Consider the following 26,271-nt stretch of genomic DNA (forward strand, 5'->3'; position numbering starts at 1 on the left):
ATTGACATATTAAGTCAAGGAAGAAATTCAAAATGGTTATGAACTACGTCCGTGTGTGTTATTGCCATGTAAGAACCATTCATATGGTCTTTGAATAGTCTCCTGAGCCCCATTTCCCAAAATCTTAACAGAGATACACTCAGATTTTAAAATTATATAGCTGGCTTAAAATTGATTTTAGTGGTTGACCAATAAAATGACTGGAAGGTTAAGAAACATCAAACAGGTCCCTGATGTGCACAATATGTCTGCTCTACTCTACAATAACATACAACGTACATGATAATCTGATAATCCTTCTATAACATTCTGTATCAAAATCAAATGCTAGTAAGGTGTAATACTGCTATAGAAAATGGTTTAAGTTTGTAATGCTAACAGAAACCCAATAATAAAAAATCAGGCGAATGACAAGCTAAATTGTAATATAAAATACATTTCTTCCTTTAATCCTTTTAAGAAATAATTTGCTTTAAATGTATGCTCGAGGAAAACAATAGACTATTATCAGCAATTTGTTGTTGTACCATAATTGGATAACCTAACATGAAAGCCAAATAGAATCTAAGAGGAAAGTAGGTGGAGCTTAGGTATACTACAACATGTTCATTTTTGTTATTGCATGGATGAAGCTCCACCCCTTTTTGAAAAACATCTGCCTTCCAACTATTTTCTATTTCATTGGATAAAACAGTAATGTGATCAAGTTCGAGCTGTCAATCATTTCCTTTATGTTACTCATTAACATTTTTAAACAAACAAACTCATTACGAAATTGAATGGGTTTGTTCGTTTAAATATATCAATGAGTAAGAACCATGGTACATAAACTACTTGGTGCTGATAATGCTATAAATGGAATGCTTTATGACGGAATGCTACGTAAGTGTAATACTGCATTAGGAACTAGACCACAATCCTCCAGTGTTGCCGTATCATCAGTATAAGACCGTGTAGGATACGTTGACATCACAGTAAATTTCTTTCTTATACCTGGCCTGCAATGGAAACATACAAAAGTTTTTAGTACTAGTTTCCAGGCCCGTAAGCTTCCTTCCTGCAATCGACAACCTCCACTCCCCCATTGCCCCTCCAAATATATCACTTGCCCCCCGAACAATTACGCCTGGCTACGGGCCTGATAGTTTCTCAAATCAATGGGAAATACATCAACCTGAAGATCCAGAGTTAAAACCTATCCTATCCTAGTCTTTTTCGGCAAGTTTCACCATGATGCAGACTGAAGGTCTGATGACATGAGTAAAGTGTCTCATCATTCAATGGTGAACTGTCTTTGCTTGTTCTAGATCCTGTGATTATAAATCTTATTAAGATCAGACTGATGTCGCTGCCTTGACAAAATTTATCTCATTGCAGGATATAATCATCTGATAAGTGATAAGGATTGCTGACTTACAGGGATTGTAAAAAACAAGATGTGTATCAGAGACAGTGATCACTATATATCACAGATGCTAATAATAATATCTCAGAGCCTTTGTGATAGTGGCGTAAAAAACTGTAACCATAGGTGGAATTGAGCACAACAGAAATGAAATAAAATGGAGTTTTACGTCCTACTTTTCTGCACCATTGACCACCTCAGAAGTCTGACTGAATACTGGAATGGTGCAAATTGATGCTATTAGTGTAACATAACAAGTTTAGAAGACCTCTTCACAATCTACTTAAAGTAAAATATTTGGATGAATACAATGCCTAATTCATACATCCCTTAAAGCCAATAATGAACGTACCTGTGTTTTTGTAAATACTGTTTTAATTCACCTATAGTATCAGTGAACTTCATCTTAACGATGTAAGTATGATTTCCACACTCTGACTTGATTCGTAATGTAGTTATATTTCTTGGTGTGACTGGACGTTCAGATCTCTTACCATTTTCTTCTAGCCTTTATTATCAAGTACAAAAAATTAACAAAGTATCACCAGAATCATCAAGAATCAAAGTGTACTATCTGACCATATGATTCGATACCAGACTTCTAGATGGGAGAGCGAGCAACTAACTTGCTGTCTTACTATATCTATAAACCATTTGCCGCAACTTTAGCATACATGTGTAATCTACCGATGTTGTCGGGTTTCTAACGCTTTTTGATTGTTGTCCACTGCTCTACCGACGGGTTGACCAATTCTACCGATCTTTTGTTTTTTTCCTGACCAAATTTTCACAGGACCTACCGTTTTCAAAGTCTAATAAAATATCGATCTACTTATATCACCCGTTAATCTCATCACGTAATAATTTTATCATTGCCTAATTAATTAATTTGAAAACAGGAACAGAGCAACTTTTGACAGAACAGAAGATGTAACTCAACTCTACCTTTTCATCATATGTAGTGAGACAGGAGTCTCTACAACTGATACACCTACAGTATTGTTTCCATCTCCCTAAAATATTAGAAAGAAATAGAATACATTGCTTCTGGTCAGTGAGTCATTTTGTTTACTCACACAAATAAACATATATTGAATAACTAGCCATTCTAAAAAGGGACTGTAAGTGTATCGGGGAAAATGATAGCATCAATTTGGATGCATTATGTTTCTAGTATATTATGGGTGTCTCCTACAAAACGAACCTCTAGACCTTTCTTTTCAAACAATCTTACAATTAAGGAAGGGTTCTGAAGCAGAAGAACTGTAGAATACCTTGATATGTTGCCCAATAGAATTTCTGATATCTATAACTTTACCATCTCGTATCACAGATTTAGGTAATTTGTTTAATAAATCATCAACTCGTACAAGTCCTCCTGTAAAATAATATTATATCCCTCCTGTAAAATAATATTATATCCCTCCTGTAAAATAATATTATATCCCATATCCCTCCTGTAAAATAATATTATATCTAGCAAGCATCTAGCTCTCTGAACCACATTAAATCATTCAATCATCCAATGATTCAACCAAATGTAAATTCTATAAGAATACCTGTTATATCAGGTGTATATAAATACTATAAGAATACCTGGTATATCAGATGCATATAAATATTATAAGAATACCTGGTATATCAGATGTATATAAAGACTATAAGAATACCTGGTATATCAGGTGTATATAAATACTATAAGAATACCTGGTATATCGGATGTATATAAATATTATAAGAATACCTGGTATATCAGATATTTATAAATACTATAAGAATACCTGGTATATCAGATGTATATAAATACTATAAGAATACCTGGTATATCGGATGTTTATAAATACTATAAGACTACCTGGTATATCTGATGTTTATAAAGACTATAAGAATACCTGGTATATCAGATGTATATAAATACTATAAGAATACCTGGTATATCAGATGTATATAAATACTATAAGAATACCTGGTATATCAGATGTATATAAATACTATAAGAATACCTGGTATATCAGATGTATGTAAATACTATAAGAATACCTGGTATATCAGATGTATATAAATACTATAAGAATACCTGGTATATCAGATGTATGTAAATACTATAAGAATACCTGGTATATCAGATGTATATAAATACTATAAGAATACCTGGTATATCAGATGTATATAAAGACTACAAGAATACCTGGTATATCAGAGGAATATAAATACTATAAGAATACCTGGTATATCAGATGTATATAAAGACTACAAGAATACCTGGTATATCAGAGGAATATAAATACTATAAGAATACCTTGTATATCAGAGGTATATAAAGATTATAAGAATACCTGGTATATCAGATGTATATAAAGGCTATAAGGATACCTGGTATATCAGATGTATATAAAGATTATAAGAATACCTGGTATATCAGATGTTTATAAATACTAAAAGAATACCTAGTATATCAGATGTATATAAATACTATAAGAATACCTGGTATATCAGATGTTTATAAATACTATAAGGATACCTGGTATATCAGATGTATATAAATACTAAAAGAATACCTAGTATATCAGATGTATATAAATACTATAAGAATACCTGGTATATCAGATGTATATAAATACTATAAGAATACCTGGTATATCAGATGTATATAAATACTAAAAGAATACCTAGTATATCAGATGTATATAAATACTATAAGAATACCTGGTATATCAGATGTTTATAAATACTATAAGGATACCTGGTATATCAGATGTATATAAATTCTATAAGAATACCTGATATATCAGATGTATATAAAGACTATAAGAATACCTGGTATATCAGATGTATATAAATACTATAAGAATACCTGGTATATCAGATGTATATAAATACTATAAGAATACCTGGTATATCAGATGTATATAAAGACTATAAGAATACCTGGTATATCAGATGTTTATAAATACTATAAGAATACCTGATATATCAGATGTATATAAATACTATAAGAATACCTGGTATATCAGATATATATAAAGACTATAAGAATACCTGGTATATCAGATGTATATAAATACTATAAGAATACCTGGTATATCAGATGTATATAAAGACTATAAGAATACCTGGTATATCAGATGTATATAAATACTATAAGAATACCTGGTATATCAGATGTATATAAATTCTATAAGAATACCTGATATATCAGATGTATATAAAGACTATACGAATACCTGGTATATCAGATGTATATAAATACTATAACAATACCTGGTATATCAGAAGTATATAAAGACTATAAGAATACCTGGTATATCAGATGTATATAAAGACTATAAGAATACCTGGTATATCAGATGTATATAAAGATTATAAGAATACCTGGTATATCAGATGTATATAAAGACTACAAGAATACCTGGTATATCAGATGTATATAAATACTATAAGATTACCTGGTATATCAGATGTTTATAAATACTATAAGAATACCTGGTATATCAGATGTATATAAATACTATAAGAATACCTGGTATATCAGAGGAATATAAATACTATAAGAATACCTGGTATATCAGATGTTTATAAATACTATAAGAATACCTGGTATCTCAGATGTTTCCAGACCAACTCTGGAGTCGGACTCTGTGATATTTCTACCCCGACCAGAACGCTCCGCAAGTTTACTGGGAATTAACCGTGATGGCTTCGTTTCTCCTCCCAATATCTGACCCGAACCTTCAAATATCTTCTTATTTCTCTTATCTGAAAATTTGATATCTCGTTTGTCAGAGACCTGAAAAACAATCAAAATGTCTTTAAACAAACTTATATATATATATGAGAATTGTGAAAAATATAAATGATGCATCCAAATAACATTGCTTTGGCCATCAGTATAGAATTTAAAAGAGAAGTTATCTGGTGGTCTAGGAGTTGTCTGGTAGTCTAGGAGTTATCTGGTAGTCTAGGAGTTATCTGGTAGTCTAGGAGATATCTGGTGGTCTAGGAGTTATCTGGTGGTCTAGGAGTTATCTGGTAGTCTCAATCAACTGGATAATTTGACGTTGATATACTCACAGCAAATGGGATGCCATCTGGATAACGGTGCTGTAATTCTGATGGAAAATATCCATCCATTAAATCCTGGATACACAGTTGAGTTTCCGGGTCAGAGAAGGGACGGAATGGACCCTGGTACAACATTATACCATTTCGGAACAAAGTCAGGGGAATAGCTTCTGGTATCTGGAACATTAAAAGAGAATTTCAAAAGTCAGAGTTTGAAACAAAGAAGGGGGATTGTTCTAGTTGTGAAGCAAAAGTACTGGTTTTATTGTACACAACGTTTCTACAATTTACATTGTCATCATCAGTTTATATAGTATACTACTCCTGCATTTTATTTTTTATTATAAGCAACGTTTCAACAACTTACATTGTCATTATCAGACTATATGATATACTACTCCTGAGTTTTATTGTACACAACGTTTCAACAATTTACATTGTCATTATCAGACTATATGATATACTACTCCTGAGTTTTATTGTACACAACGTTTCAACAATTTACATTGTCATCATCAGTTTATATGGTAATATACTACTCCTGAGTTTTATTGTACACAACGTTTCAACAATTTACATTGCTATTATCAGACTATATGATATACTACTCCTGAGTTTTATCGTACACAACGTTTCAACAATTTACATTGCTATCATCAGTCTATATGGTATATTACTCCTGAGTTTTATTGTACACAATGTTTCAACAATTTACATTGCTATCATCAGTTTATATGGTATACTACTCCTGAGTTTTATTGTACACAATGTTTCAACAATTTACATTGTTATAATCAGTCTATATGGTATACTACTCCTTAGTTTTATTGTACACAATGTTTCAACAATTTACATTGTTATAATCAGTCTATATGGTATACTACTCCTGAGTTTTATTGTACACAATGTTTCAACAATTTACATTGCTATCATCAGTCTATATGATATACTACTCCTGAGTTTTATTTGTACACAACGTTTCAACAATTTACATTGCTATCATCAGTTTATATGGTATACTACTCCTGAGTTTTATTGTACACAATGTTTCAACAATTTACATTGCTATCATCAGTTTATATGGTATACTACTCCTGAGTTTTATTTGTACACAACGTTTCAACAATTTACATTGCTATCATCAGTTTATATGGTATACTACTCCTGAGTTTTATTTGTACACAACGTTTCAACAATTGACATTGTCATCATCAGTTTATATGGTATACTACTCCTGAGTTTTATTGTACACAATGTTTCAACAATTTACATTGTTATAATCAGTCTATATGGTATACTACTCCTGAGTTTTATTGTACACAATGTTTCAACAATTTACATTGTTATAATCAGTCTATATGGTATACTACTCCTGAGTTTTATTGTACACAACGTTTCAACAATTTACATTGTCATCATCAGTTTATATGGTATACTACTCCTGAGTTTTATTGTACACAACGTTTCAACAATTTACATTGTCATCATCAGTTTATATGGTATACTACTCCTGAGTTTTATTATATGTAACTATTCAACAATTTACATTGCTATCATCAGTCTATATGGTATACTACTCCTGAGTTTTATTGTACACAACGTTCCAACAATTTACATTATCATTATCAGTTGAAACGAGGAAATATAATACAGGAAGGTATAATGCTATTTTACAGTCAATTAAATGGTTTAAACTACTAATAGGATAACTCTCTAAATTCTACAAACCTTTAATCTAGCACCATCTGTAGTTTTGGTAACCTTGGCAACACCTTCTCCCGCCAGAATATTTAAATCTTTAATATTTTCAATCAGTTGATCGTAGTCAAGGTGATGGGGTCGGATTGATGATACAGAGGAGCCTGAAAAATAAAACCAAATAAACTGATATATAATCAAATAATACAGAATTTAAAACTTGCAAATAGCAATTTGATTGGTATGGAAAAAATGTAAATTTATATGTATAAATGTACAGATACAAGTTCTGGAAAATCTCTTTGAATCCTATCCTATTCTCCTCTCACCCGCCTTCAGTATGCTTCACCTCTCCCTCTAATCCTTACCTGGTACTCCTACCCATCCCCTGACCCAAATACTTACCAGGTCTCCACATGCCTTCATCCTCAGTTTCCTCTTCTTCTTCTTCTTCTTCCTCTTCCAAATAAACTTCAGATTCTTCTGATGATTTCTCACCCATCCAAATCATTCCATAATCACTTAAAAATGTCTGAAAAATTTGACTAGAATAAAACCATGATCTCTGGGAACAGGCTCTTCTCAAGGTGCCCACTCTGCTTATCTTTATCTGCCCTCCAAGTCCCTCATGTCAAGGACTCCTTGACAAGGAGGAAGCTAAAAGAGGTTTTCTAGCAAGTTTATGAAGTCTTTATGATCAATACTATTTAACAGATATAATTTTTCCATTGTGAATCTTTGCTAAATTTCCCTCATTGCACACTGCATGGCATTAACTGTCTTCATTAGCAAAATAGGTGCAGACAAGAAGAACATAAAACTCCATTCATTAATTGATTTGCTATGGTGACATCATAATCAGATCAAGATACTTTACCTCCATTTCATGTATTTGCTGCTGAAGCAGAAGACATTTTTTCTCCAATTCTTTTACTTGACCAGGTTCATTGGACTCTGAAAATAAAAACATTAAACATTGGCCATCATCTTGTATAATAATCAGCATGAATGATAAAACAAAGCAATCTCTCTTTATTATTTTTACATTAATGAAATCAATCTCAAGCATTGATCTCGTTGAATAATATTTCTACCTGATTAGATTACTAAACATGAGCGATACCATAAAGAGAACATTCATGGTTTTTGATTTCAACCTGGAGAGAGGTCACATGACTAAATCTTATTTCTTACCACTAGCATTCTTCATGATTCTTATTTTATCTTCTAAAATACGCACTCTCTTGTCCTACAAACACAATTCATAAAATATACATTCTTCCATTAGGGCCATCTAAACTGTGGAGTTGTGGCCCTTTCTTTTAATATCTTTATCATTCCTTTAACACCAAGTTATATAACTTGAAGCGTATGATGTTAATATGTTAAAATTACTTGATAAGGTGGTTTGGGTATAATTATATAGCCAGTAAAGCTAGAGTTCCAAGGGTTTAAGTTAATGTATCAACCGATAAGTTACCTTTTCTGACATTTCTTTATTTTGAAACTGAACTCGTTGTTCCAACAGAGTTACTTTGTTCATCATTAAACTCATCAAATCATGATCTGTAGGACCTAGGAAGTGTATAAAATTAAAGACATAGTTTATTTTTTCCTTCATTCACAAAATATATAAATAGGTTTGGCAATGTAACTTTATACCACAATGTACAAAATAACGTGACAAAATTGAACAAAAATTTGCTGCACTCTTCTCCATGTAACATCTTCATAATACATAATATTATCAAAATACACTTCATTTAAGGGCTATCTTAAATAGGTTTTCTAAAATTTATACGTATATGTGTATTTGTACCACTGAAAGCTTTGATTTACACCAATCTAATTTCCAGTCAGATGTCTACAGTACAATGTATAATTCTTGCAATTCTATGAAAAGTTAGCGTTTTGTGACATCACTATTGCAAAGGCCCTTATTGTCAGCAGTTTACAAAATGCATAATTATAGTGTTATTGCAAGAACCACAGACATCTGATTGAATATTGGAATCGATGCCATCAGTGTCCCTGATACATATAATTTTAGAAAAACCTCTTTACAATCCCATTAAACAAATTTTAAAATCAAAGGAACCTCAGACATTTCAAATTAGAATGGTGTAATCAATGCTCTCAGTGTCCATGATACACATGAAAGATTAAAAAACATTTTTATAAACGATTTATCATATTTATATTGTGTAGTTTTCAACATGTTAATCAAATTCACTGTCTCACCTCCATACTGGTGTTATATATATATATATATGTCTTATAAACAGCATTTATATATACCTTTGAATTAACTATTTACCTGAACTGTGAGTCATGTGATTTAAACGTGACGAAGTATTTTTAGTAAGTTTAGGTAGACTAGGACTACCAGTGCTAGGTAAGGGGGATGGACCGTTACTTCCAGTGGTTGTAGAAATATTCTGAGCCTTTATTCTATTGGTAGCCATGTTGGTTGTTATTTCGTCCAATAATCTACTCTCATCATCGGTGTAGTTCGGCTGACGGAAAGGAACTGGTCTTTGACTAAAAAAAAAATACATGCTCTTTAATTTGGATCAAATTCTGCATTCTAAATAAATTTGGAGTTAGCTGGAACTAAACTTTGTGTACCAGTATATAGGAATAAGGCTACAGGCACCTTAAGTTTAAAACAAAAAAGAAACTGGGGCTAGTTGATATTGATTCAAGTTGATATCACAACATTAAGCATTAATATATCACAATATGGGTATATATCGCGATATTTTTTAAGTTTGTTTTTTACTGGTTTTTGAAACAAAATGATGATCTAGAAATTTTAAATATAACATAAAACAATAAATATCTCTAAAAACACCCCAGTCTTTAACATTATGAAAAAAACATCTGTATCAAATATTAAGTTACTTGTTAAAATTTGTAGATGATCTTATCTGGACCAAAATTTAACGATATCGTGATAACTACCATATATCACAATATGGAGATATTTCGGTATTTTTTAATCAGGCGATATTATTAACAATATAAATTCCTATACTGGTATTTATCTTGACACCGGTATATCACCCAGAACTAAAAGACACCAAATGGCATACTGAGGAAACAAAAGACATTATAAACCAACAAGATATATATACTTCTAGATAGATGTCTTCTAAATATTATTCTTAATTTGGAGGATTTTTTTCTACACTAACAGACTACAGGTTGATAGTATCCTAAGCTTATTTTAGACGATGATGAATTCTCATAAAACATTGACTCAGGTCAATAGTAAAGATGAATTTTTTCTGCGAAAGATTTCTCATGAAAAGTTTTAATAATGTATTTTTTTTTCACAAATAAGCTTACTGGTACCTTTTTCTAATAAGTTAATAAATATTCAATATCAAGATTTTTAGTTACAGGTATATTGTCTAATAAGGGCCAGAAAAGAAGACAAACCAATACATGAGTACACAGAATATCATCTTTATGCCCATGGGTAAACCCTTTGTAATCACAATAATTTGTTAATATTATATAGCGTTTATAGGCTTCAAAAAGAGAATGAAAACCTACCCTACATTATCCAGACTCAAGCCAGTTCCGACAAACATTCTGGATTTTGGTCCTTTCTTTAAACTATGTAGAGGGGAACTCATTCTTTTCTGGTTCAAACCATATCTTTACTTAGGCTGAATAAAGCTTGGATAGTTTGTTCAAGTGATTTGCATGGCTTGACAACACAAATAAATTATTTTGGGGAAAACACAACCATAAAATTGAAACGTATTCAAAAGATACTCATATAAAATACCCAGAAATGTTTCAAAATTGTCTGTACTCAAATTGAAAATAAAACTGTGGAAAAATAGATAATCTTAGAGCTGAAAACCACCAATTTGAGCGTGAAAACTTTATTTGTTTACATCTTAGACCTCCATCTTGGATTACGGGACCTTGACATGGCCTTTACCTTTTGACATATCACAAACCGGAAGTTATGGCTTCTTGAGAAATGGAGAGAAAATATTTGTTGGAGAAAAATATGAAAATGTCGATAATTTACGGATAAGAAGATGACAGATTTGTAGCAGACGGCAACAATCATAACATGGAGTCACCACAAAGCTTCGTAGAGGAAATTAACATCACAGAAATCGAGTTTTATGAGGTAATATTGTCAATAATTAAAGGCTTCTTCTTGTTATTTATTGTGGAATTCCCCCTCCCACCATCAAAACATAGGCATTGAATTCTAAGGCTTGGCGATATTGAATGAAGTTGATATCACGATATTATTATACTTAAGTATGGTTTTTACTGATTTTTGATACAAAATGTTGTTGTTTTTCTATTTAAAATTTAAATGACAGAAAAAAATAATATGTCTTTAAAACACCTCAGTCTTGAATATCATAAAGAAACCATCTGTTTCAAATATTAAGTTACTTGTTTAAATTGTGTAAATGATCTATCACAATATGGTGATATTTCGATATTTTTTAATCAGGCGAAATTACTAATGATATAAATTCCTATACCAGTATATATCGTGATATCAGTATATCGCCTAACCCTAAACCATTCCATATTTTATTATTACCTTCTTTGCTAAGGTATTGATTTTATGAAATGAAAGTTTTACATCCTACTTGGCTGGGCTCTCTTGACTACTCTGTAGACATACAGTGTACAGGCCTGTGGGTCTACAATGCCAATTGGGAACATTTTAATAAGACAGCCGCATTAGCCTTCCTTTTTAATCATCAGCTAGCTAGTTTTAAAAAGCCTAGTGAAACAAGTTTTTTTGCATATGGTCCCATTTGATAGCCCCTCCAACCTGCATTTGACGAGGCTGTGTTATAAAAATCATGTTGTAAGGTTTCATCTTGAAGAATTTATTTGGAGACACCCAGGTTATCAAGCCTTTAATCAGTGAGCTAACATGACTTCAAAACACAAGCAAGCTTACAAACAATCAACCATCATGGAATCCAAGCAAAAAATAGTTTGAATTACATTCTTAAGTCCCAGAATGTTACAAAAACAATTGTGTTTTTCCGACTATCAGTTATTTGGGTTTTTTAGGTTGTGGGTAAAGGAGCGTTTGGAGTAGTTAGTCGTGGAAAATGGAGAGATAAAGATGTTGCCGTCAAAAATATAGAAACAGAATCTGAACGGAAAGCGTTTATAACAGAACTAAAACAACTGTCTCGAGTCAGTCATCCTAACATTGTTAAACTTTACGGTGCCTGTACACAACATCCAGTATGTATAATATCACAAACATGACCTTACTAAATTGTCAAAATAGATCAGGACTAATTTGGTTTCATAAAGCCCAGTAAACACTGGAGGAACAAAATTGTTCTTTTTCTTGTATGATAAAATAAAATATTTCGGTAATTTTTTAATTCCAATTTATAATTTCATAATTTTTGTAGAAGAATGGGTATGCTCTTTAATGTAAATTTTGTGGGGTTGATTGAACAGAATTGGTTCAGTGATTGTCATCTGTTGCAATTTTATATTGAAATATTCTATAAATAATTTCATTGCTAAGACTGTTTTAAAAATGGCTCCATATATATTTGATGAGTGTATTTCTTGATATGATCCTGTAGATTACCATGGAGAAGAAAATGACAGAAAAAGAAAGAATCTAATTTGAATTAGATTGCCAACTTTCCAACACTGCCACTAAATAGATATTATTTAATATTATAGGTATGTCTGGTGATGGAATATGCTGAAGGTGGCTCCCTCTATAACGGTAAGTTCTACTGTGCAATTGTGTGTTTTTATTGGCCCCTTAAGAGAATTTATGTGGGGATGAAAGATCATTGATTCCTACCTTTCTATCTTTTTCTCTAGTTTACAAAATATTTTATTGTTTTTTGTTATTATACCATGCTTATAAGATGTATTACTATACATGTAAGCTTAATATAGGAGATAAAGATTGGCTGTACAACCAGTTATCCCTGATTATCAGTTATCTAAACTTGGACACCCCCACTTCTTTCTTTGTTATACATGTAAGCTTAGTTGTTATTTACCCACTTATTATCAAAATATTATGGGTTAGTCCCTCTGAAATCTTTTACTACTACCATTTTTGACAATGATGGTTCCCAGTATATAATATAACGAGAAGATATGAGAATCGCAATGTGAGATAGTACTAGTTACTGTCAATTCCATTGTCATCTATTTCAGTTTTACATGGAACTCAATATCAACCTCAATATACAGCAGCCCATGCTATGAGTTGGGCTCTACAGTGTGCACGAGGTGTGGAATATTTACATGGTATGAGTCCTAAAGCTTTAATACACAGAGATCTGAAACCACCCAAGTATGTACTGTTTAGTTGCATTTCATTACTATTCAATTATGAGTGAAGATGACTTATTCAAGATCATCAGACTTTCACACGCCGATCGATATCGGAATCCACAGCCACCATATACTCGACGAATCATGCAAATGACATCATGTAAAGAACTAACCGAGCACGAGACACCTGCCAAAATGAAATTGTGCCAGGCGTCAAATAAGCTTACTTATATGATATTGTGTATTTTTGTAGTTTATTATTAATAATGGGAGGAACAGTCTTAAAGATCTGTGATTTTGGTACAGCTTGTGATATACAGACTCACATGACAAATAATAAAGGCAGTGCAGCTTGGATGGCACCAGAAGTCTTTGAAGGTAAGCCAAGATTTTGTTTGTTTGTCTCAATGACTAGGATTCAATTTAGATTGAATAATTTGATCAACAATTTATCACACTAAATTTCACTTCTGGCTAATCAACTTGATTTTGATTTGCATTTCTTTAAATTTCCGTATCATTTATAGAATGTACCAGCACTAAACTTTCAAATAAACAATTTGATTTGATTCGCAGATCGTCATGATTAATTTTGATTTTGGTTAATCTCAAAAGGGGTCATTTTGTATCTCAAACTGAGATGCTCAAATTGAATCCTGTCAATGATTAATTTACAACATGACTTAGTGGCAGTTCCAACTACTGAGGAGAAGAATAGACAGATGAATATCTTCAATAGAATTTTATTGACAAAGTTTTCTCACAACCTTGTGCCAGAGTTCTGATTATTTATATTCTGAGTAGAAATCATAGGAAGCGACGCGATACCCCTCTCTTCATGATCAAATTTTTTGTAAAACTTAGGGAAGGTTTTCTTGTTTTAATGACATCATGAAAAAGTAGACCTATCGTGCTCTCACACCATAGCGATTACCAGTTGTGTATGGTTGCAAATAACGGAAGTGGTCATGGGTACAAAACGCAACTCATAATTCAGTTTCATGAGAATTTTGTCCGAAACATATGACAGTATATATAGGGTGATCCAAAGTTCGACCTGTAATATCTCAACTGTTGGTAAACTGATCTCTTTCAAAATTCTCACAATATACTTTAAGATGTTGTTGTCTAACCCTGAAAGTCATCAAATAAAAATTGTACACATACTGTGTTCAATGTGCCCTCCATCTTCCTTGTTCAACAATCGCCTGTGCCTGAGGACGTCTATATATTGTACTTACAATTGCTAAATGGCATTTAAAGACTTTAATATATAATATTCTTATTTACAACCTTACGCAACTGTTGATGGCTATGGTGTGATGGCCATTTAAACAATTTTGATAACATTGGGAAAAGTTCCCTTGTTTTACCAAGGATTTTTGTATTTCTAGGTAGTAATTACAGTGAGAAATGTGATGTATTTAGTTGGGGTATTATACTATGGGAAGTAATAACTCGAAGAAAACCGTTTGATGAAATTGGGGGACCAGCTTTTAGAATTATGTGGGCTGTACATCAAGGTAGGTCTAGTCTAGCGGAAATGTTTTTGGAGTCAATTCAACTTCAATTAGAGCAGTCTTTTTTATTTTAAATAGATATAGACCAAACAATTAAACATTTATTTTCCCTAGCCCTAGTGGACAGTGACAGTGGAATAGCTCAGTCGGTAGCAAGTTTGATTGTCGTCTGCTCGGGCGATTAGGTGCTGTGGGTTAGAATCCTCCGTGAGGTAATAAAAGTCCTGTTGCCTGTGCCAGTGCTTGGTTATAGATAAATAAGATAATTATTAGGGATATATACTTCTAGAATATTTATTACTTTCAATGTTTCAATGTTATTCTCACACCTCAACAAAGAATATGATAAATTCATTTAAAAGTTCATATTGTTTGTAAAAAAAAGTTTACTTTTTAATAAATGAGTATTCAAACTATAGTTCCATCCATTTTAATCCAGACTCATAAATTTATATTTTATTGTCAGGAAAACGTCCTCCATTGATTAAGAACTTACCCAAACCACTGGAACTGTTGATGACCAGGTATTATGTTTTATGTAATATAGATATGATAGTCATATATTGTGTTTATATTTCAATAAAGGACAATTAACCCACATCCTGTATGTTGCATGCAAATCCCATTGATTCTCCCCAACCGATAGTACTAAAAATAAAAAGCATGCTAAGTTCCATCATTGCAAATAGCAAAAAAGTTTCGTTTTTTCACAACAAAAATTAGTAAATCTGAATGTTTGAGATATTAGTGTCTTACTGATTTTTGTTGAAAATTTCTTTATTTCAAAAGTACTTATTGTTAAATCTTTATTTTAGATCCTGGTCATCTAATCCTGTAGAGAGACCTTCAATGACAGAAATAGTAAGAATAATGTCTCATTTATTCCAGGTAAGATAACTTCCATACTCTTTCCAATATTAATAACATATGATATTTACCTAGCATTGCTTGAGGTTTAAAGATGGGTTCCCTTATTTTTATTTATGGAATTAAAAATGCTATTACTTATATGAATAGAAAGTAGATGTGTTCTAATGACTTGGATAAATACCAGTTTGTCTCTCATGTCCATAATTAAGTCATAATTTGCTAAATGATAAGAGAATTATTGCAGAATTCCAATGAGTGACCAATCAAGAATGGTCAAAAACTCTTTTTGTTTATCCAGACTGTACATACATGTACATTTATGATTGATTAAAACTCTTAATTATATGCAATAAGAACATAATGATATGAATAAATATACATGATAATTCATTAGAAACACCAATTAGTCAATTAGTTTGCTTAATTTGACACTAAAAAATAAGGAAAACCATGTTTAAACTTATGTCACATAATTTGATTTATAAAAGCGATGTAAAAACTTAAAAGAAATAAAAATGAAAAAAGGCTTGATCATGAAATAATCCACTAGAAATAAACAAAATGAAATATTTAAAGCTGTATTTTTTATCATACAATGAATTAACAAACTCAATAGAAATACAAAAATATGGAAAAAACAGTTTAGCCACAGAATAAATGTACCAGACTGTATTATTTTTCTCTCTGCAGTTTTTTGAAGGAGCTGAGAAGCCGTTGTCTTACAAAGAAAACCATGACCATTCTGATGCTAGTAAGATATTTTAATTTAACTTTACCTGAGTATTTTATAACTTTTATATTTTCTTGTATACAATCTTAGCATCTTTCTAGCAAATCTCTAAATGTACAGAAAAAGAAATATAAAATATTAGAATTAGTAAAATCTTTGATGAATATGAAAAAAGTATTTGAAAGAAAAAATTGGCTGCAAATTCATATCCCTACTAATATACTACTGAGGATAAATTCACCAAATATACCATGTATATCAATTATTTTAAAGTATTTTGCCCTTTTCATTTATTTTTTCACCTGTTGATGACAATGTAAATTGTAGAAACAATGCATATGATAAACTCAGGATAGTATACTATATAAACTGATAATGACAATGTAAATTGTTGAAACATGGTGTACAGGACTAGTATAGTATACCATATAAACTGATAATGACAATGTAAATTGTTGAAACATGGTGTACAGGACTAGTATAGTATACCATAAAATTGTTAATCAGTTATTTAATGTGATCTCTACCTCTAAATTTCATTAAGGATTATTGTTTTTAATTAAAGGTAGCAGATCTCCTCATTTTACCCAGTCGACAGTGTCAGGTTCCTCTACCCATACAGTCAGCCCACCTCCCTCACACGGTGGTACGATCTCTGATACAGTACGTCAAGGTCTAGAGAGGGGGATACCAGTTCATGTATCACATCAGACAACCAATAGATCAACACCTGTAGTTGTCGAGGTACTGTATTTTCCGTTTTAATTTTGCCTGATATTTTATCATTTTTACTGATAGAGTACATGTTATTTAATTTTCAGATCAGGGCAATAGCTAGCTAAAGCTCCTAAGTGGGGGAAGGAGGGGGGAGGGGGAGGGCTGAAAATTTTACCGGGTGTTCAACTATTTTACTCGACAGGTCAATCATGGCTAAGCATACATTTGTTTAATGCACTTTTATCAGAAGGTTTATGTCATTTGTCAAAATTTTTCACAGGGTGAAATATTTCTTGGAGGGGACCAATTTAGATTCAAAGTTTCTACAAAAATTAAACTCAGAAGATATTACATACATGAAAGAGTCGCAGCACAGCCACACCATATGATTTATCACTTGAATATAATTCATATAACTAGTTCTAATACTGTAAGCTTTACAAACATTGTGTTGGATATAAAAATCTTAGACGTAAATAAACTTTACAGGGAAAAGTTTTCTATTATAAAGATCTTTGAAATGAAAAGATTATGTTTCTGCAATGTAACATAATGTTATACAGTCAAACTTGTACGAACAGTCACCCATCCAATCAAATTAAGTCATTAGCACGTGAATTAGCCCAGGGTTAAAAGACAAAACACAAAAGCACCTTATAGTACAACTGCAGGGAAACACTAAAATTGTCCCAATGAATTATTGGTGTGTATTTTAGATTTGTTTTTTGCAGCATATTTTTGAATTTTGATTGATGTTGTTTTTATTTTGCTGTGTATTGTTATATTGAAACTTCAGTTATCTAGTTCAAACTCAGGTTTTTTTAAAAAGGGTGTAGTACAAATTGATAAAGATAATACAGAGATTGGGGAGTGAGATTCTAAATACTGTTGAACATTGAGAACTGAATAGAAGGGATACAGATGTTATGAGGCTAGGAAAATACAGATGGGAAATATGGATCAATGTTTTGTGCTGACATAGTCAAATAGCTCGACCACTTTTTTTCCACCTGTCGAGGACTCTTTAACTTACACTGCGTGTTACATTGATTATTTCTCCAATCCTAATGACTAGATGTGTTTCATGTGAGCCCAACTGAACCGCAATACTGTCAAGGGGAAACCGGGTTGAAAAATCTGGGAATTTGTCTCAACCTATGCGAAGGAGTTTCAGATAAAAGAGCAAGCTTCAAACTTGCCCACTCTTTTCCCATAACAGAACTTGAAGTCAAACCCTAGATCTTCAGGTTAGCGAGTAAACATCTAACTCTCCATAACAGAACTAGCTGATTGAGGTGTTCAGATGTGCCAAGTTATTTTATATTAAGTTTTAGCCTAGTTGATGTTGTTTGTATATTTTTGTTTATTTATTTTTATTTGTATCAGAGGGGACAGCAGTTAGTTGTGCCAACAATCGTAGTTGAGGTAATGAAAAAAAACAGTCTGGCTCACTGGATTCATAGTTTTCATTTTAGATTGAATTTTATGATTGTATATTCTTCAGTACACTAAATATACAACTTCCTTTACAAACTATTGGTTTATGTTTAGCAAGCGTTGATTGCCAATTTTTTTTTTGACAAAATTGAGTATTCCAGCCAATTATTTATCTAATTTTATTCAAAGAAATATTTTATTTGTGAAAAACTAAGGATAATTTTCCCACTATGAAAACTTACAAACAAAACGTGAGCTTGACTTTTGATCTTTTCTACATGGCTTCCTTTCGTCTAGAAACAACAACTTAGATTCTGTTTATATCTGGGATATATCTTGGAAAATGAGCACATTTATTTTGGGTGAAAAAGGGAATTTCAAAATGTAGTCAAAATTTTATATTTTTCATAAATATCTTTTTCTTGGTAGAAATACTTTTTAGTTTTTTAATCAAAAGAAATGCACTTGTCATTAATGCACCTTTTAGAATTTTGACTTTTCACATTTAAAAATGGTACTTACCCTTGCAGTAGAAAGTTTGTAGACATTTGAATTAAAGCATAAAGAACCCATGTAATAAAAGATACCTTAAAGCTATCATGAAGTTATGAAGAAAGTACTAGATAAAGAAGGGTTATTTTTACCTAAAGTCAGTCAAATAATCCCTGCAACATGTAGACAAATTAGATATAACACAATAGTTTAACAATGTCTTTATTAATTAAACATATACTACCTCTTAGTATGACCAAAGATTTAAATTACCAGTATAAAACTTGGCCAAAATGAGTCTTAGTTTATCAGTGGAATTACCTGGTGTCATAACTATACAACAGAATTCCCTTATAATCCAATAAACTTAAGATTCTATTCTTTAGTCATGCCATCTGGTAAGTCTAACTGATGAATATATACTCTTATTGACCAAGTTTGAGATTTTATATTGTATGTCCATTCTAAGAGGTAGTATCCTTTTAATGATTTAAAGCAGTAGCTCTAGTGATCAGACTTTTCTTTTAAACTTTATGTTAGCTTTAAAGATGATGCCAATCTTTTGTATATTCTATTGTAAGTTGACCTTATCTTCAGCTTTTCAAAAAATGAAGCCAATAATCCCTACTAGGTTTTGCCAATACCATTTTTTTTTCTCGACTATTTGAGATCTTTGTTGAAGAATTAAGAGATACAAATTTATATGATTTTTGAAATGGTGACATCATTAAAACTTTTGAAAAGGTTCTTGGATGTCACAAAGTCAGAATTTCAAGGCTTTAAATTCTAATTTTGGTTATTCTTCATTTCCAATAAAGTTGTCCTGTTTAGGATTGTTTATCCAAAACACATGTCAGCAGCATAGTCAATTACACCACAATACTTTCTGTTTGTTGGTGTCATGAATCCAGTTTTAAAGGGACAGGTACACCATTTTTTGTACCTTCTTTCATTTCTAGTATTTTGGAAGTCTAATTACATATAGAATTAGGGTGACGAGTGACGGTAGGGAAGCTAAATGAATTTATTTATGCCTAGTGGTGCCATAGTTTTGAGCTTGTGGATCCAATGTAGTTTCACTTTTGCCTCGTTGCCCTAGAAGGGTTCCAACCAGAACAAACCGGTCTGGCCACATACCTAAGAAAGGGTATTTTCAGGAAATCATTTCTTTCCTAAAATAATTCTATGTACATATATTCAATAGTCCCCCCCAAAATGGTGCACTTGTCCCTTTAAAGAGGAGAATTGCCTGATGTACCAGTATGATAGATATCAATACTTTTGAAAGCTAAAGATAAGGTCTACTTTCTTTTAGAATATACAAAGGGAATTGGTCTGAACTGTGTCATGTATGATGTATTTAGCGCCTTCCATTCTAATTCTAATCTGAAATCATACAATCTTATGTCTTGTGGTTGATGATAAATGTACTCCGCTTAAATACTGAAAATAAGACGTAAAATTTTAGAAAATTTAGAGCCTGTTTATACCTTAACTAATTGTTTCAGTGAAATCTGGAGACTGTCATCTGATAGTTTACAATTCTCGTATCTTTAAAGATTTCATAGGTCAAAAACACCATTGCATTCAACCAATCAGATTTCTTAGTTTTATCTCCAAGGTACAATATTTCTGGTGTCAGACTCATGGGCTGAATGTTCTGATTGATAGACAGGATTATGTCACTGCAGTGTAATAAAACTAATTCTGACCCATGTATTAATATTTCAGAATGGTCTGACATGTCTGATTCGAAATTCAAAATTTACCGATTTTATTTTGTAAGTTTATGATCTACTTAAAGACTAGTAGGGCAAGAAACATTTCTCATCAACTACAGGCATCATGATAAATATTATATTTATGTTGTTCTGTTGCTTTTGTGTCTAATTGTTCTTTGGTTAGTAGTTTATGTTGTGTTATATAGTCTGTCTATAGCTCTCTACTGGGAACTGTCTTCATTAGCCAATCAGGTACAGAAAAGTCGGATGGAAAACGCCGTTTCATTTTAACTGGAAAGGATAAGCAAACTATGTAAGATTGTTGAAGGAGTCTCTGGAATATTGCAACACGATATAATAGAAGTTATTGGCCTTACACCGAGAGAAAACAAAGGACAAAGTCAAAAGTTACTTCATGGTTTACTGGCACCATGGCAAATGGGTTTAAAATCTGAACCCATGATGGATCACAGTATCATTTTATGTTTAATGTATACTAGCTTAGATTATAGAAAAATGCCTTCTGTCTTAATAATGTACAGAGGTTTAGCCTGGATGAGAGTTGAAATTTTTGTGCAAAACTTAGTGATATTTTTCAATCCATGATCTGATGAACTTCTTATGCACCTTGTGTTCTGGGTCATTAATTTTTAACCAATCAATGATCTGTTCAATAAAAGATTACCTGTCTATATTTGAGAAATGTTTGTTCAGATTATGTGGTCAATATCTGAAAAGTTGTAAAGAGGTGTATGTGTAACACCGCAAGCCCCAATTTGCACTCTTACCAATTTTTCATGTCTGTTGGTCTCGCATTTCCACTGTACCAAAGCGTTTTATGATATCACTATCGTAAAGGCCTTGCATTAGGGAAGTAATACAATGCTTGGGTTTATTGGAATTGCCAGAACCACAGACATTTGACTGAAAATTGAAATGGTTCAAAACGCTGACATAAGTGTCCTTGATACACATAAAAATATAAGAAAACCCCATTACAATCCTTTTAATCATAATACCTGTAACTCAATCCAGGCTATACCTATGATATATATAATTTATATCTATGTTTGTTTGTTTGTTTGTCAATTATCCATGAGGCTGGGGCTATAATACTTTAACTTTCTCATATATCATATCCTATCATATATCCATTATTGTCTCAGGATACATTATGGACTATAAACTGAAATTAATGAAAATTTAATTTAAAGAAAATGTGAATAATTATGTTGATCCTTAATCTATCTGTCATCTGAAATCTGTAACTACTGGTACCGTTTTGTAGATGAATCTAGTCAAATCGATTTTTTGGAGTGCATAATTCATTTTTCAGTTTGAAACAAAAATTGAAATTTTTATAGGAGAGATTGGCAATGAAGTCATTTTGTATCACTATATCCAAGGCTGGATGTGTCTGGCATGTAACAAAAACACCCCTAGTCATACGAATAAGCTCTTCCAATCATACATTTAGTTTCATATTGTTTGTAAGTATGCATGTGTGGAAGAGTTCAATAGAAAAATGAGGGGTGTCAAATACATTATGGACACACTATATCCAGCCTTGATAATATTTTTTCTACCATTTGTCCTACTCAAACATTTCATTATGGCTTGCTGATCCCTGCTTTTCCAAAATAAATCTTGTCTTTTGTACATTGTAGGAAGAGAGAGGAACAAGAGGCCAGCAGAGTGCTCCCCCTTCCCTAGCTGCGAGCCTGGAGAATCTGTACAGTCCGAGAACGTCAAGATCTGGTACCCCAGTTCAAGCTGAAACTCATAAACGTTACTCAGCTGATTTCAGTAAACATGATGATCTAAATATACAACCTGGTACAGCACAAGTTAATAGAGGTATAATATAACACAGATATCTTCGCTCATCAAGGTACCATCAATATATAAACACTACCAGTTCCTTTCATAAACTTATAGATTTAATGGGTTTGAATTATCCCTCAATTGAATGAACATCTAACCAGTGTCTGTGCTTTCATAACATCACTTATTACAACATAAAACTCTTCTTAATACTCAGCCTTTTATATCTGTGTTGGACTAGTTTGTTTGTAAAAGATTTGAACGACATATAGAAGCGAGGAGCACATATAACAAAACACAAGACAATATTATGGAATATAACACACTTCTTTAATAAGGTTTGGCACATAACGTTTAACGCAATTTACATGTGTCGTCATCTGATAGTTTGTTTATGTATTGATGGTACTCTGATATCTGCGCTTACAAAAGGACTGGCTATTGATATTAAAGTCTCTTGCAGATTGAAGCCAATGTATATTAGTCACTTTATCTTGCTTTATCATCCATGTTTTCATCGTGATTCTTCAAAGGGTTATGAGTCACTTTCAATTTGTTACCCTTGATTTAGAGATGGTTATTCTTGACAGTTATTTTGATCAGGAATTAACGCCCATTCAATCCCAGTACATGTTCTGTTTGGAAGCTGGAATTGAGATCAACACAGTCTACAAACTTGCATGATGTTTTTGAATTTTTTCATTATTATTTTGAGAAACTACACATTTTATTTTTAATTCCACATCACCCACTGGAATGTTATAAAATTTTTGGCATGATTTTGTTAATTTGAATCTCTAACAATTGACACAAAATCTTATAATTCCACCCCCGATTAACAATATGAACTTATTCCTGCCTTGTTTTTCTATCATTTGGTGATGGATATTGCTTTTTTTCAAAACAAAGTTACACAAAGAAAGAAACTTCAAGGGATATAACTCTTATTATATGATATGCTATGTTTAAATTAACTGGAAATTTGTAGATATTGTCGGCTTTACTGTCATCTTAATGTTTACTGATCTGAACTGAGAGAATTTAACTATCTATATCAAGATGTTACTTTTAAGAATTTAAATCAGACTTTATTTTCCTTAAAAGATAATTTGAAAAGTTTAGACTCTCGTCACTTAAGGTCATTATTGATATTCTTGCAGGCTGATAGTATATAGGCAATGATCAAGATCCACTTTGGAAATAATTTTCTTTTAGAAATGGAATGATATTAAGTGACTTTCTTTGTGTAACTTTGCTTAACCAATCATTGCTAGCTATGTTTGTGATGTCATCAATTTGTGTGTGTGATGTAATCATTACTTGTGTTTAGGTCATAGAAGGTCAGGGTCACATGGAACTCCCTACATATTTCTACCGACTACGGTACCAGAACAAGCGCCCTTAGGTGAGATGACAAAAAATTTTCTCAAAAACTTTTGTATGGTGTTTTGGTGCACATTTTGGTGTTAGATTGCATTTTCATACTAGGGGAATTAAGGAAAACCTGATGTGTGTATTATTTTCGTTATTCTTTTTCATTTTTTTTCATTATTATTTGACGTTTTACAGGCTTGGGAAGGTGTCAAAATGGGGACCTGTTGTCGCAAACCTAGATAAATGATTTGAAAATCTCAGATTAAATAAAATGAAATTCTGACTTTCAGTCCGTCTACAATTCATTTTCAACCAACTGATATGGTTATGTTACTTTTATATCTTTTATAATAAAAGAGACAGGCGTGGCATTTACAGGGGATGATTTGGACCTTGAATATTTTGTAAAAAGTCTTCAGAAGTTTTAAATTGTACGAAAATCCCATAATTCCTTCAAACAGACCTCAAGCAAAAAATTTATCTTCGTTCACAAGCTTATCTTCTCTCTGAAATTTGTTGATATAGTCTCTGACACCAAGACATCTTCTGTCACAACTGTGCATAGACGAAGTGAGACAGGATGATTGAGTCTACTGTATACACATGACGTCATCAAAGGTTATTCAAAATAAAATTCTCTTAAAATTAGGACTCGTTAAAATAACTTGGAGGCTCAAATTTGGACGGTAAAGTGTAAACATTATTACTGATCAGTTTATCGGAACAATTCACCTTCCTGAGACCCGGGTATGATTTAATCCTAAAAATGCTGCATCTGTCCCTTTAAAGTGGCAATCTGCTTCTTTGCAAAAACAAAATTTCATTATCAAAAACGTTGTAAATTACACATGAAAATATTTCTAAAGTGTGCTATTTATATTTATGTATCTTTTTGATCAAACTGAATTTGTTTTAAAAAGGGTTAATTAAAAACGGAGAGTACTAAGTGTTGATTAAGCAGTTTGAACTAGTTTTGTTGTTTGGCATTGGCTCAGTATTATTAATGGAAACTTTTAGAAACCATAGGAGACATATTTCTCTACAATTAGGTAGTTTTTTAACAGTTTTCGAAAAGCATAAAGCAAACTTACTTAAACTTTTAAAATATATTTAGCATTTAAAAATTGACGGATGAATTTTTAGGTTAAACTTTCAGATACATTAAGGAGCTAAAATCTCAAGATTTTGGTGTACAGTTTTCACAAATTTGGGCAAATATTTGTTTTGACCTACAAAAAATGTGGATTGTCTAAAACTTAAACTTATGAAAATTTGCATCAACAATTGGTCGATCACTAGAAATCAATCAGCCAATCAGATTTCTAAATATCATTTTCTGGGTGGGTTGTTTTCTGTTTTAGGGTTTTATTTTGGGAAATTGCCCCCTCATGGCATGGTTTGAATGTTAGTTACATTAGTTTTGTTTTCGCTTTCTGTATATTTTTTTGTTAACACCCTCTATATTACTGTAGACATAGTTTAACATAGCCACTGTCAGTCCAGACACAAATTCTCAAGTGAACACAACCAAGACTTTTCAGTGTTCATCTGATTTCTATTACAATTGGTATGCGAAAGACATTATGCCTATTTTTAACAGTGAGCTGAAATACTTTAGAATTGGTACATTATATAATAATATTTTCATCTGATTTTCATGATATTTGGTTTTGATGGTATTTATCTTAATGAGTTGTAGTCTGAGATATTTTGATGATGGTTTAAAAGTTATTGCCCTTGATTGGGTAAAAATATTTCAGAATGTTGTAGACAAACTTGAGAAGAGATGAGATCTCAGAATTTTGGATTGAATTTGATTTCACAAAAAAATGTTTAAACGGATTATAAAAAGTTCATGAAAATAGATATGCTGGCTTCATATGTTATGTATATTAATTATTTAAAACATTTTCCCATGTAGTATAAATTGCATGGAGTTTTCTTCTGTAATGGCGTAGACTACAGCTTTATGGGGCAACCTTTCATTTCATTGATCATAAATTTTTGTCATTTTTTATCAGTAAAACTCATGTCATTCTATCAGCTTTGCATTTCTTTTTCTTTGTTTTTTTTTTCAGAAGTACACAATATTTTTCT

At 31.9% G+C, this 26,271-nt stretch overlaps 2 protein-coding genes across 2 annotated transcripts; one reads left to right on the forward strand and one right to left on the reverse strand.

Annotated features, from left to right (window-relative positions):
- Positions 1-865: 865 nt before the first annotated feature.
- On the reverse strand, positions 866-10,907 carry LOTGIDRAFT_233217 (hypothetical protein; the record flags this gene model as incomplete). The annotated part of the gene is made up of 13 exons (XM_009058846.1): positions 10,727-10,907; positions 9,483-9,706; positions 8,646-8,740; positions 8,360-8,414; positions 8,043-8,119; positions 7,571-7,697; positions 7,196-7,329; positions 5,477-5,644; positions 5,000-5,192; positions 2,680-2,783; positions 2,351-2,418; positions 1,758-1,913; positions 866-998 (listed from the first exon to the last, which is right to left on the reverse strand). The coding sequence occupies exons 1-13, from the start codon at positions 10,807-10,809 to the stop codon at positions 866-868; spliced, it is 1,617 nt and encodes a 538-aa protein (XP_009057094.1). The 5' UTR covers positions 10,810-10,907.
- A 246-nt stretch (positions 10,908-11,153) lies between these two features.
- On the forward strand, positions 11,154-16,644 carry LOTGIDRAFT_217017 (hypothetical protein; the record flags this gene model as incomplete). Its single annotated transcript, XM_009058847.1, has 9 exons — positions 11,154-11,321; positions 12,239-12,418; positions 12,878-12,923; positions 13,370-13,508; positions 13,743-13,867; positions 14,884-15,012; positions 15,476-15,533; positions 15,825-15,897; positions 16,570-16,644. Exons 1-9 carry the CDS (start codon positions 11,262-11,264, stop codon positions 16,642-16,644), a joined length of 885 nt encoding a protein of 294 aa, XP_009057095.1. The 5' UTR covers positions 11,154-11,261.
- Positions 16,645-26,271: the final 9,627 nt, after the last annotated feature.

Source organism: Lottia gigantea (assembly GCF_000327385.1).
Source record: "Lottia gigantea unplaced genomic scaffold LOTGIsca_36, whole genome shotgun sequence".
In the NCBI taxonomy this organism is placed as follows: domain Eukaryota; kingdom Metazoa; phylum Mollusca; class Gastropoda; family Lottiidae; genus Lottia; species Lottia gigantea.